General features: G+C 49.4%; 1 protein-coding gene across 1 annotated transcript; it reads left to right on the forward strand.

Annotated features, from left to right (window-relative positions):
- Positions 1 to 114: 114 nt before the first annotated feature.
- LOC119232067 (polyunsaturated fatty acid lipoxygenase ALOX15-like) lies at positions 115 to 9,504 on the forward strand. The gene is made up of 14 exons (XM_037493951.2): positions 115 to 289; positions 1,843 to 2,047; positions 2,280 to 2,361; positions 2,455 to 2,577; positions 2,719 to 2,822; positions 2,995 to 3,155; positions 3,781 to 3,924; positions 5,638 to 5,847; positions 7,115 to 7,201; positions 7,295 to 7,464; positions 7,625 to 7,746; positions 8,312 to 8,412; positions 8,523 to 8,690; positions 8,799 to 9,504. Exons 1-14 carry the CDS (start codon positions 155 to 157, stop codon positions 8,976 to 8,978), a joined length of 1,992 nt encoding a protein of 663 aa, XP_037349848.1. The 5' UTR covers positions 115 to 154; the 3' UTR covers positions 8,979 to 9,504.
- Positions 9,505 to 14,180: the final 4,676 nt, after the last annotated feature.

Raw genomic sequence — 14,180 nt, forward strand, 5'->3', positions numbered from 1 at the left:
CAGCGCCTGGACAGGCGCGGTTGGTTGGAGATAAGCCATCCCACACCCCGACTTTCAGCAAGGCCTCCGAGGGGCGGGGCGGGGTGTGGGGCCCAGTTATTTATTGCGGCCACTCTTCTTACCCCTCAGGGGAGGCAAAACGTCCTTGGGCAAGATGGTTGTCTACCGAGTCCGCGTGTCCACAGGCTGCTCTCTCTTCGCGGGCTCCAAGAACAAGGTGCAGCTGTGGCTGGTCGGCCAGCACGGCGAGGCCAAGCTGGGGTCGTACCTGTGGCTGGCGCGGGGCAAGGTGAGCTGGCCAGTCGGGAGGGGGGGCTGCTCCCTGGGTCCCAAGTCTGTCAAATATCGGTGAAGAGACGCGCTGCTTGCGCAGAGAGCTCGGAGGCCGCCTGGTAAAGCTCCTCTGGGCGATGCGTGGTCCAGGCTGAGGCTCAGCGAGCGTTCCCGCCGCGCCACCCCAAGGAATGGAGAGGATCCTGTTGCGCGCCGGTGGCTCCACAGACACGGGGACTCCCTTTTTTTCTTGAAAGACAGCGGCTCCCCAAAGCGGTCGTTCGTCTCTGGTTTTCTCTATTCTTAAAAACTGTTATTTCAAACCTTTCCTGCTGTTGCTGGATCTCCGACCCTGTGGTCTTATCAGCTGGGGGGGGGGGGAGCGGGCTGGGGGAACCCGGCAAGGGCGGGGCGGGGGCGGCGTGGGTGAGACACCGAGGACAGAGAAATCTGAATTTCCCTCTCCCATCGCGTCTCCTAGGGGTTGGCTCCTGGTTCCTGTTACTTTTTCCCTCCGCCCACCCGCAAGTTCTCAGCGCCTGTCTAGCTCTCTCCAAGGACCCCAGACCCGATGTCTGTCCCCTGGAAGCGGCAAAGGAGCGTGGCAGAGTGAGGTCCGCTCCTCTCTCCAGCTCCCAGACCTCTCCTTTGGTCTCCCCCAGGCGTCGCGCTGGGCTCCGGCTCTCTAAGGCTCTGTCTAACCAAGACTCGAGCGCTGTCGATTTAATCTTCTGGACACCTCTGGCGTCCGTGCCCTGATGTCCACCCTAGCGCCCGATCACCGGCACCTCGAACCAATAGCACCTGCGCCCTCTACCCACCTCCCCGCTCCCCTCCCGCCTCCCTAGCACTTCTACAGCTGCAGCGATTTCCTCCAAACACACTCCCACCCTTAAGGTGACCCTGCCCTCCGCCCTCCCCGCCTTAAAAAGTTGGACCGGCTTCAGCTTGTTGGAAGGACCAAATCCAAAGACGTAGCTTCGTCTTCCTTCGATACTCTCCGCATCAGGTCCTGCCCATCTGTCCACACTCGCGCTCTGAGTCCAGGGTCACCGCGCTGTTCGCCCGCGCTCGGCCTCAGAGCCCTGTTCCCTCGATCCCGCACACCTTTCCCCTCTCCGTCTCCCTGGCGACACCCTTTCCATCCCCTACGAGGAGCTTCTCCTCATGGAGGGCGCGGTCTCGGGAAAGACTGGCCCTGGCCGGGCCCAGCCTTGGTGGTGCCTCCGTGGTAACCGCTGGTCTCCGGGCTCTGCTGCTCGCGCGCTCTCGGTGCGCTGCCACGAGCCCAACCCAGCGCCAGACCCCACCGGTGATCACAGGGAGGAAAAATGAAGGGAGGAGCGCACACCCTCATGTTCCCTCCCCCTCCTCACCCCGGACTGAGGAACCCCACGACCCCGAATGGGACGGTGGGGCCACTAGCTCGGTGAGCGCCACCTTCCTCTTCTGGCTGCTTTTGGCCACTTGCCCACAAGCCCAGCGGAAGGGCTCCAGAGAGAGCCGAGCTCAGTCCAAGCACCCTTTCGGCGAGCTCCACGGACGCCGAGCTTCTTCTGTTGCCTGCAGGACGCAGAATTCCAGGTGGACGTGAAGGAATACCTGGGGCGGTTGCTGTTCGTGAAAGTGCGCAAAACGTGCTTCCTTGGGGATGATGCATGGTTCTGCAACTGGATCTCCGTGCAGGGCCCCGGGGACAGTGGGGAAGTGCTCACGTTCCCGTGCTACCGATGGGTGGAGGGCGATGGCTTTTTGAACCTGCCGGAGGGCACTGGTGAGCAGAAGGGTGTGTGTGAAGAGGTCGGGGCTCAAGTTTTGCTGGGTGGCAGACTAGGAGGAGGGAGGTGGGGGTGAGGGTGGAAGCTGGGGGTGGGGTCTGTCAGGCTTGTCAGAAAAGCAGGTTGCAGGAGCTGTCATAGAGAGGCAAGGGTGTGGATTGGCAGCGGGGCTGAGAAGGGACTCTTGGCAGGGACAAGGGATTACCTATGTGCTCACTCCACTTCTAGGCTGCACAATGGTAGAGGACCCTGAAGGTCTGTTCAGGAAACACAGGGAGAAGGAGCTGGAGGAGAGAAGGGCGCTCTACAGGTTAGCTCTACTCCCTTGCCCCGGAGTCCTCACCCCACAGCAAGTTGCTCACCCTCCCCAGCACCAATGCCTCATTTCACTTCTACACCACAGGTGGGGTAACTGGAAGGATGGGCTAATCCTGAATATGAGTGGGGCCACAAAGGAAGACCTTCCAGTAGATGAAAGGTTTCTGGAGGACAAGAAAATTGACTTTGAGGCTTCCCTAGCCAAGGGGTGAGAACAAGAGGCTTGGGTGAGAGGGAGGTGTCCTGGTTTAATGGAAGCCAATGGTTATGACCTGAGCTCAAGGTGGCTCAGTGGCTGGTTTTAACATTTCTTTCTGAGAATAACTTGAGTTGATCTCCTTTCCTATAGGCTGGCAGAACTAGCTATCAAAGACTCTTTAAATGTTCTGGCTCATTGGAATGATCTGGATGACTTCAAGAGGATTTTCTGGTGTGGCCAGAGCAAGTTGGCTGGTCAGTACACCCAATACCTCTTCCAAGACTCTTACCCGCAAGATCCCACCCAATTAAGGGACCATAAGCCTGGGTTCCTCTGATAGGCTAGAGTCAAGTGGAGATGGTTTGGTGGGGACAGGAAAGACCAGGAACTCAGATCTCATAACACGCTCTAAACTGCCATCCCCAGTGCGGGTTCGTGACTCCTGGAAGGATGATGCCTTTTTTGGGTACCAGTTTCTCAACGGTGCCAACCCCATGTTGGTAAGACGTTCCAGTCAACTTCCTGCCCGCCTAGTGTTCCCTCCAGGCATGGAGGAGCTGCAGGCCCAGCTGCAGAAGGAGCTCCAGGTATGGACACAAGAGCCCTAGGCTGGTCATTCAGTGAAATGGAGGTGGGGTGGATGTTTGTGTTTCTGTGGTGACCACTCTGACCCAGCTTGCTGCAGACAGCAACAAGGGATTCCACTGGAGAAATCTTGAGTGATCACTTAGAAGTTCCCTGACATCCTTCCCTACATGTTTATACTGCATTATGGAGGAAGCGTGTGAGGTGGTTCATAGAAGCAGAGTCAAAATGAAGGAATATCACTGGGCTTTGGTGCTAGGACTCTCAGGTGGGTGTGGAGTAAGAAAATCAGCCCCAGGGGTGGGGTTATTCATTGGGACATCGACATGGATCAGTTGGGAGAGAAAACTCATGAGATTAGAGGGTGAAGCAAACTTGGGTCTGGATCCTGACTTTGCTGTTTATAAACTGTGTGGCGTCAGGCAAGATACCTAACCTGTCTAATCACATAAAACATCAAACCTGGGGCTAATTCAAGGACATATAGGAATGATAGCAGGCGATAAGCCCATGATCCACTATTTGCTACAAGTAGGTGAGTTTCCTTCTCTTTGTCCTTTCTGTGGGGCGTCAGGGTGGGTGAAGCACCTTATGCTGATAGTGGCCCCACCCTCTACCCTCATGCAGGCAGGCACACTGTTTGAAGCCGATTTTGCCCTGCTGGATGGGATCAAGGCCAATGTCATCCTGTGTTCTCAGCAGTACCTGGCTGCCCCTCTGGTCATGCTGAAGCTCCAGCCCGATGGGAAACTCTTGCCCATGGTCATCCAGGTGAGAGGACCTGGGACTTCTCCTCCCCGGTGGGTGGCCCCCTCAGTTCAGTCAGCTTTGTTTGTTTGTATTTATTTACCTAGAAACTGACATCAAACAGGAGGGCATATGCCTGGTCCCGAGACCTGCCCCCTAGACCCCTGTACCCTTGTGATTCTACCTAGGCCCTCCTCTGCCTGCAGGCCCCCTCTCTGTAGATTCCACCCCCCCCCCCATTTTGCCTGGGTCATCCCTTTCTCATTGGTGATTCAGGTCCTGGGGACAGACCTTTCTCCTCTGCTGGGACCTCCCCACCACCTCTAGGACTAGGGGCCTGCCTTTCTTCTACTAATGAACATCCCTTGAGAATTGTGAAAAATCTAGAAGCCCTACACATGTTTTAGTTGATATCTAAGATTTTTATTTTTAATCCAAAGATAGTGTTGCTAAGGCTGCAGTTTCTAGTGTGTTGTAAATATTGACATATTTTTCTCATTGTTTAAGTTTGTTTGATAAGTGGCTGCTGTGATTTGCCGCCAAAGTGCTGTAACTCAATGAAAAGGAAAACTTCCCTAATTTGAACAGATGGAAGGTAGAAACTAGAGATAATACAAGACTGTTTGGCAGATAGGAGTCAACTTGGCTGGTTTAACAACCAGCTCGCTGAGCACCCGTTGTGTGCAAAGGCCCTGGGGGAGGCATCACAGAAGGAAAGGGACCAAGGAAGAAAGTTGTAGTCTAGCTGGAGAGACTGACAGGGCAGGTGTGAAAAAGCTCCAGGACTAAGAAGTCCCTGAGGGTAGAGATGGTCAGGGAGGGGTCATTGGAGATGGGGTGGGCACTAGCCCTAGAGGAGGGTAAAGACTTAGATTTAGATCTTCAAGCTGGAAGGAGGGGCAGACCTTCCCCACAGGGGCAAGACAGGCCAAGGAATGACTGAGCATGCTGGAGTCAGAAGATTCCAGATAGTTAGATGGCGTGTTGGGGAATGAGGTGAGCTGAGAGGGCCAGGCTGGTGGATCATGGACGTCAAGCTAAGTCCTATGAACTTGGAGGCCGGTGGAGGCTGTTGTGCAAGATGCTATAATCGTGTTACTGGGCAACTGTGTTTAAGATGGTTGGAGGCAGTTGTAGACATCAAGATTAGGGTGACCTGTTAGGGCAGCTGACCAAGGTGGAGGTGATGGGAGGGAGGGGGTGGACAGGAAAGGTAGATGGGGCTGCAGAGGAAAATGAACCTGGTCTGGATTTAAGGAGAGAGGCAGGGAGCAGTCACGCAGGCACTTACAGAAATAGGACAAATAAAGAGGAAAAAAGTTCAGCCAAGGTTTGGTCTGACCAATTTTGAGGGAATGGGGAGATGGTCCACTTGTAGGGCTGGCTGGTGGTGTCACAGGCAGGGAGAACTGCAGACTTCACTGTGTGCCTGAAAGAATGGAGAGGCTGAGATTTCTGAAGAGGAGTGTGGGCTCTGAATCTTGCGCACACTGAGCAGACTCTCAGGGGAAGTGGAGGAGCCGTTTCTGCAGAAGGCGGAGGGCAGAGCCACTTGCAGGCTGTCAAGGGACTGAGTAGGAAGGAGAGGGAGGGGAGGAAGGTGGATGTAGAGAAGTCGCCTCAACCAGGCGGGGTGAATCTGGAGGGAGAAGCGAGAGGTCAAACATGCCAGCTGGGCCTCGGTGCCCAGGGTGCCTGGCGTTTACCTGTCTCTTCCCTGAACTCTTCCTGCTACAGCTCCAACTGCCACACATAGGGTCCGCCCCGCCACCGCTTTTCCTGCCCACCGATCCCCCGATGGTCTGGCTCCTGGCCAAATGCTGGGTCCGTAGCTCCGACTTCCAGCTTCATGAGCTGCAGTCTCATCTGCTGAGGGGACACCTGATGGCTGAGGTCTTCGCTGTAGCCACGATGAGGTGCCTTCCATCCTTACACCCTGTCTTCAAGGTAACTCCTTATTCCCTTCTCTCCTGCCTGCCCCTCTCTCTGCCCCAGGGCACAGTCCCACAACTGGAAGCACCCTCTCTGTGGAGTCTCAGGATGTGGGGAGAGCCACCCAATGAGCGAGGGAGTGGGAATATGGCTTGCTGTGCATTTTCGGTGGGGTGATATTACTTCCCAAGGAAGTGAAAATGACTCAGTGGTATGAGTGTGGGGGAGCCTTATTTTTTTTTAATGTATAAAGCTCAGATATACATATATATGTGTATATATATATATATATATATATATATACAGTATGTACACCGTCCACAAAAATGACCAAGGATTCCATCCAACATGGGGGAGGGGACATAACATAAAAGACGTCCTCTCCATTTTTGAAGAGTTCTAACATAGTAACCCATGGGTCAAGAACCACTCTAGATGCCAGTGCTCACTCAGCAAGACAGGCAAGGTCCTGCTCTATGGGAAATTCCATTTCTATTAAGGGATATCAGACCATGGAGATAGTATGGTCACATCAGCTCTGACAATGCAATGCAGCAAATCAACACAAGGGATGTGATGAGAAACTTAGACTGGTGGTCAGGAAAGACTCCCTTGAAGAGATGACAGAGGGAATGAGATGCCAAGAACCAACCTAGAGCTGATCATAGGCCATGTTGTCCTAAGAGGGAACAGCTAGTGTGAAGGTCCTGGGGCAGGAATAAGCTTGGCTTGTTTGAAGAACACGAAGAAGGTGAGTGTAATGGACAAAGGGGTGCGGGTTGGAGAGAAGGTTCCAAGGCGGGCAGGTTAGCCTGTTCTCGGTGGGAAGATTATGCCCCAAGGGGGTGAAAGTGGTGGGGGGAGGGCAAAAAACCATGTTTATTATAAATCACATAGATACAGCTTGTATATAACAGATATAAAGTATAACTGTAGCATTAAAATTTCTGGGAGGGAGGTGAGAATAGGAAAAAAATATCTGAAAAGGCTCCTTAGGGGAGTAATAATGAAAAAAATCCGAGAACTATTGAGTTAGACCTTTAACAAGTCTTATATGAAAAGGAGAATGATTTCTTTCAGTTATCCTGGAACAATAAGGCAGTGGTTTGTTGAAGGAATTACAAACCCACTGAGCACCCCCGGTGTTGAAGGGGTCACTGAACTGTATGTCTATTCGTGTCCTGAAGACCTGGTGTCACTTTTGCTTTCCACCCCTCATCTCCTGCGGGAACCTGACACAGGCCTCTGCTGACTCTGCCCTGCTCTGCTCTCTTCCTTCCAGCTTATAATTCCCCACCTGCGATACACCATGGAAATTAATGCCCGGGCCAGGAATGGGCTGGTCTCTGACATGGGAGTTTTCGACCAGGTATGAGGAGAGAAAATTCTGGAGACTGCTCTTCCTCCAGCTCTAGCCCTGGGGCGGGTCCACAAGCCTGACCCTCCTCTCCTGACCCCTTAGGTGGTGAGCACAGGTGGGGGAGGCCACGTGGAGCTGCTCCTGCGGGCTGGAGCCTTTCTAACCTACAAATCATTGTGCCCCCCTGACGATCTGGCTGACAGGGGGCTTCTGGATGTCAAGTCTTGCTACTATGCCCAAGATGCCTTGCGACTCTGGAAAATCATCTTCAGGTGAAGCAAGGGGGAAGGCAGGGCTGGGCAGGCTGGCTGTAGAGGAGGGGGCTAGGTGAGCAGGAGGTCTGTGTGTGTGTTGGGAGGCTGGGGCAAAGAGAAGAGGGCCTGGGGGCTCCCTGTCAGTATCAGCTCTCTTCTCTGACCCTTTGGCGGATAGCTACGTGGAGGGAATCCTGACTCTCTACTACAAGACGGATAAAGCGGTGAAAGAGGATGTTGAGCTGCAGAACTGGTGTCAAGAGATCACTGAAGTTGGACTGCGAGGGGCCCAGGACCGAGGTAAGTTGAGCCCCTGCCCTCAGACCACCAGTGTAAGTTTCCTCCTTGGAAAATGCCCGGAATCCCCTTTATCACTATGGAAACTTCTTGAAGCATTCCAACCCCTGTGAAAATGCCCAAAGTTTATCCTAGATTGCTTTTCTTCTAGCTGGAGACAGATCCCTATCCTACGTACAGAAAATCCATCCTGGTCCCAGATGTAGTGAGACCATTGTTTGCTCATAAATGCTCAACAACCAACTCTGAAAACAAAAACATAAAGCTCTGATGATTTATAGCACTTGCCTTTCTCCGTGTTATAGTCCTACCACGGGAACAAGTTTGCTGAATATCTGAAAAGTTAACATAATTGACCTTGTGAGTTTGTTATGAGCCATGCCGGTGTCCCCCTGAGTCACCCTCCCAGCAGATCTCCCCTTTCCTCACCTAAGCCACTCAGATCTCACAGTAGTTACTGAGGGTTCTTGGCCTGCCTTCTCCAACCCTTTGACCCTTGCTTCTCATCTCTCTGAGCGCTGCTTCTATTCCGGGACTCACAGCTTTGAACTCTCCCTGCCCATTGCAGGCTTCCCCGTCTCCTTACAGTCCCAGGAACAGCTTTGCCACTTTGTCACCATGTGCATCTTTACCTGCACCGGCCAGCACTCCTCCATCCACCTGGGCCAGGTACTTCCCATTGTGGGCACAGCTGGGCATTTGCACTTAGAATTGGGGGGAGTGCAGGTGAGCTAAGGCACACTTAGCAGATGCTGACTCTAGCTGTCTGCCCTCCTTAGCTGGACTGGTTCACTTGGGTGCCTAACGCACCCTGCACCATGCGTTTGCCTCCACCGACCACCAAGGATGCGACACTGGAGACAGTGATGGCGACGCTGCCCAACTTTCATCAGGCTTCTCTCCAGATGTCCATCACTTGGCAACTGGGCAGACGCCAGCCCGTTATGGTGAGAACCGGGTGCCTGAGTTCCTGAGGAAGGCGGCAAATGTGGGGAGGTGTGGCACTCCATACTGAGGATTATAAGGCTCTCAGCTGTCATTTTCTCTCCATCCAGGTGGCTCTGGGCCAGCATGAGGAGGAGTACTTTTCAGGTCCTAAGCCCAAGGCTATACTGATGAAGTTCAGGGAGGAGCTGGCTGCCATGGAGAAAGAAATTGAGACCAGGAACGCAAAGCTGGACATACCATATGAGTACCTGCGACCTAGCCTGGTGGAAAACAGCGTGGCCATATGAATGCCCCGAGCCTCTGATTGTCTCAGCTGGCTCCCATCCAAGCTGTAACCCCACCATGCAGTGCTTTCAGCTTCCCCCCACCTCCACAAAAGCCTACTCTCTTCTATTCCCTGCCCTAAATGAGTTATCTTTTCATTATGCCCATAGTGAACAAATTTTATTCTGAGCATACTTCCTAGGGGACTTGCTCCCCTTCTGCCTTCCTCTTTTCCTTTCCTATGTTCCTCCCTCATCATTCACCTCTGCCTTTTATATAAACTGTCTCTAGAGTAAAATAAGGGGGGCCTCCCTGGTGGCGCAACGGGTTAAGTCATAGCACTATGAGCTGTCACTAGCCACTGCGGCATGAGTTCGATTCCCTAGCCAGGGAGCTACCCACATGGTGCAGCAGACCTCTCCTGTCTTGCCCGCTGCTCCCCTCAGCAGTGTATTTCAGTAGATCCACCTGTTTTGCTCCCCACTCTCTCTGGTGAATCCTCTCACCCCCCATACCTCTGGCCTCTACCCCAGTTCTTGAATGCATAAATAAAATAAATCTTTAAAAAAAAAAGATTTTCATTTCATGGCTCACTGAAAAATGATAAATGGGATTAAACTGATGAAACTGAAGAAGCTGCTCCCATCTAGAGGTGTTTTGTCTCAGTTTTATGTGAGGAATCCACAACTGTAACCCATTTGTAATAGTGAAGCTCCAAATTACAATAATGAACTGAAAAATAACACACACACCCCCTCCTTATTTTAGCTAGTGACAACAAAAGAACTGGAAAGAATTCAGTTTCTGTATTCAGTTAAAATTTTGGAAAAAAAACTTGGAAGATTTGTTTTTCAGTATGCTTATCTGTGGATGTTTTAAAACAGAAATGAACAGTACAATAAGGCAAAATTGTTTTCTTTGAACTATGAACAAAGTCGGACCTCCCTAGTGGCACAAAGGGTTAAGTACAGCACTGTGAAGCTATCCCTAGCCTCTAAAGCACTGAGTTTGATCCCCAGCTGGCCAGGTTGCTAACCCATATGGCACAGCTAACCCTTATGTGTTGCCTGCTGCTCCCCTGAGCAGTGTATTTCAGTCAGTCTGCCTGTTCTGCTCCCCACTCTCTCTGGTGAATCCTCTCACTTCCCACAACTTCGGCTTACCCCCCAGTTCTTATATGCATAAATAAATAAAAAATAAATCTTAAAAAAAAGCAGCTTTATTGCAGATCAATTGGTAAGGAGGCAGTTTTAGTTAGGGTGCTAAAATATTTACTTTTTAAGGGATACATCTTTCAGGGCCTCCCTCCCTAGTGGCGCAGGGGTTAAAGACACAGCGCTATGAAGCTATAGCGAGCTGCTGCCAATACCAGTTTGATCCCCAGCCAGGGAGGTGACCCACATGGCGCAGCAGACCTCTCCTGGCTCGCTCGCTGCTCCCCTCAGCAGTGTATTTCAGTCAGTCTGCCTGTTCTGTTCCCCACTCTGTCTCTGGTGAATTCTCTTACCCCCTGCACCTCTGGCCTACAACCCAGATCTTGTACACATAAATAAATAAATCTTAAAAAAAATAAAAGTTATGTCTTTCATTAAAGTTTTAGTTCATCACTATTGTTCTCTGATAGCCTTGTAAGATCCACTTGAAAATGTTTGTCCATAGTATTTCTAAATTAGTGTGAAAATCTACACTCAGCATGGCTTCTCAAAAATTTCCAGCCTTGGGGACCTCCCTGGTGGCGCAAGGGGTTAAGAAACAACCTATGAAGCTATCCACAGCCACTGCAGCGTGAGTTCAATCCCTGGCCGGCCAAGGAGCAACCCACATGGCGCAGCAGACCTCTCCTGACTCAGCCGCTGCTCCCGTCAGCAGTGTATTTCGGTCAATCTGCCTGTTCTTCTTCCCACTCTGTCTCTGGCGAATCCTTTCATTCCCCCCCACCCCACACCTCTGGCCTGTACCCCAGCTCTTGAATGCATACATACATACATACATAAATAAATAAATCTTTGAAAAAAAATTTCCAGTCTCCAGAATTGATAAGAATTCTTGATGGAGTGGAAATTTTGTGTATTAATTATAGACACTGATAGCCTATTTGAGCAAATATTGAGCGTAGTTGGAAGGGGGGTTGGTTTACTCTGCTTTGATATGTGCAGACTGTTCCCTAAAAAAATAATGTTACAATTTGAAACTAGTACTTTTTTATTAAAGATTAATTTATTTATGCATACAAGAGCTGGGGTACAGGCCAGAGGTGTGGGGGGTGAGAGGATTCACCAGAAACAGAGCGGGGAGCAGAACAGGCAGACTGACTGAAATACACTGCTGAGGGGAGCAGCGGGCCAAGCAGGAGAGGTCTGCTGTGCCATGTGGGTAGCTCCCTGGCTGCCGGGGATCGAACTTGAGCTGCAGTGGCTGGCGATAGCTTGATAGCGCTATCTCTAACCCGGGCGCCACCAGGGAAGCCCAAAACAGAAGTATTTTAATTACTGTAGTAGAGAATGCTGGATGGAATAACAAAACTGATGAATGTTCTGCAGATTGATATTCCTATAATCTTTGGGGTTGTCTTTTCTCCTGGTTGGAAACCATTTGTGTCTTTAATGGACAAACTTAATTGCATCATTATTGAAGAATCACAGGTAATACTTTCTGTTTTTCTATACAAATTACAAGATTTTGATAAATGGTTTTGATGGAAATGGGGTTTTACAACTACAAAGAGCATTAGGTTTCAATATTAAGAGGAAACTTCAAGAGAGTCAATAAAATAAATTAATCCTTATTCAGTTTCTTCATTTGAAAGTTTCAATTTGTCACAAAATTTGTATTTGCATGCTACAGCAGCCCCTGCTGGAGAAAAAAAAAATTCCCAAGAATATGTTTTTAATAAACATTACCTTAAACTCATTTTGATAATATGAAGATCCCAGAGTCAGATTCCCTTCATTTCCTAATTGATTAAAAAGCTATTAAAATAATATTCTTTTAGATTAATGAACTTTATTATATATTCTTTCTGATTCTTAGATAATTAGATTTGTTGAAGGGTTTATCTAGTCTTTCTTTTGCGCCTCATTTCTTCCTGTATTTCCCCTCTCCCCATTTTATTGGGATATAATTGACATGTGACATTTTATAGCTTTAAGATGTACAGCACGCTGATTTGATACACACTCATTGCAATACGATTACCAGCAGTAGTGTTAACCTACACCTCCACTGTGTTACACAATTATCAGTTCTGCCAGCTGTGAACACTGTCTACCTCTTCTCTATGGGCACCTTTTGAGTGTGGAGGGGACAGTAGGGAGTTCTCTGGAGCCAGATTAGAGATAACCAAGTCCAATAATACTGATTTGACATGTTATAACTTATTTATTGAAAAGGCTCTGTTTAAAGCTGGGGGGTGGGGAGGGAGAGGGACAAAGAGGAGATGGTGGCAGGGCAAGCCAGTGCCTCTTCTCTTCTGCTAGCTCCTTCCCCCTTCCATTTCGAGAAACTCCCCTTTTGCTCATCCTCCGTTTGAATGACCTTGTCTACCCAAAATGTAATCTACCCATGTAACTTATGTTAAAATAACTGAGCATAGGAAAGGAAAAGAGGAAGGTAGAAGGGGAGCAAGTCCCCTAGGAAGTATGCTCAGAATAAAATTTGTTCACTATGGGCATAATGAAAAGATAACTCATTTTAGGGCAGGGAATAGAAGAGAGTAGGCTTTTGTATTTATCTTTTTTGATTGCCAAGTAATGTTCCATTGTGTATATGTACCACATCTTCTTGATCCAGTCATCTATTTTTGGGCATTTGTGTTGCTTCCATAGCTTAGCTATTATAAATAGTGCTGCTATAAACATAGGGGTGCAGGTGCCCTTTGGAATTACTGTTTCTGTGTCATTTGGGTAAATACCTAGGAGTGGAATTGTGGATCATATGGAAGCTCTATGATTAGTAGGTCAAGAAATCTCCACAAAAACCAACTCAAAATGGATTGAAGAACTAGACATAAGACCTGAAACCATAAAATACATAGAAGGAAATATAGGCAAAACGCTACATGACATGCACCTCAAAGACATCTTTACAGACACATCACCCAAAGCAGTGATAGTGAAGAGAAAGATAAACAGCTGGGACTACATCAAATTAAAGAGCTTCTGCACAGCAAAAGAGACAATAACCAAAACAAAGAGAAACCCCACCAACTGGGAGAACATTTTTGCACCCAGCACTAATGATAAAGGACTGATCACAAAAATCTACAAAGAGCTGATGAGACTCAACAAAAACAAAGAAAATAATCCAGTCCAAAAATGGGCAGAAGAGCTAAAAAGAAACTCCTCTGAAGAGGAAATGCAAATGGCCAGCAGGCATATGAAAAAAATGTTCAACATCACTTGTCATCAGGGAAATGCAAATCAAAACTACCATGAGATACCATCTTACACCAGTGAGAATGGCACATATTAAAAAAACTAGCAACAACAAATGTTGGCGAGGGTGTGGAGAAAAAGGAACTCTCCTGCACTGCTGGTGGGAGTGCAAACTGGTCCAACCACTAAGACTCCTTTTTCAGGCTGGGATTAGAGCTCCGGGGCATTGGGCAGGCTTTGCTTATCTTTGGCTGCAAGGACTGCTCAAAGGCAACGTGTTGGGAGTTATAGCAATGGCGATAGCACCTGGATTAGCACACCTGGCTGTATCACGTGAAGACTATTAATCCACTTCCCTTAGCAGTTCAGATAAGGAGATAAAGGATTGTCCAAAATACACAGCATTCACCGGTGGAAGCAGGGTGCCCAGAGGAAAAGCTGGGCCTCTCAGGAGCACCAGTGGCTCCCTAGGGTGGGAAACAGTCAAGGCAGTGGCAGAGTATTCAAATATTTTTTCCTCCAACCAGGATTCGCCCTCTTGACGGACACTGCTGCAGCCTACATTAAAGATCCAGGCACAGGCTGTCATCCATTGGCCAGGGTAGCCCAGCTCCAAGGGTAGCTCCAGAGGGGATGCTGAGAGTCAAATTAAGAAACAGAAAGTGCTGGAGTGGGGAGTATATGGGGAGGTGCTAGTCAAAGACACAAATATCCAGTTAGGGGATGACTAAGTGTTGGGGATCTAATGGACTGTGATTATAGTTAATACCGTTATACACTTAAAAGTGCTAAGATAATAGATCTTAAATGTGCTCACTCCAAAAAAGAAATAGTGAGAAAAGGGGGCAGGGG

The sequence above is a fragment of the Talpa occidentalis genome, unplaced genomic scaffold, assembly GCF_014898055.3.
Source record: "Talpa occidentalis isolate TD23 unplaced genomic scaffold, MPIMG_talOcc4v2.1 talOcc4.7, whole genome shotgun sequence".
NCBI classification, from domain to species: Eukaryota; Metazoa; Chordata; class Mammalia; order Eulipotyphla; family Talpidae; genus Talpa; species Talpa occidentalis.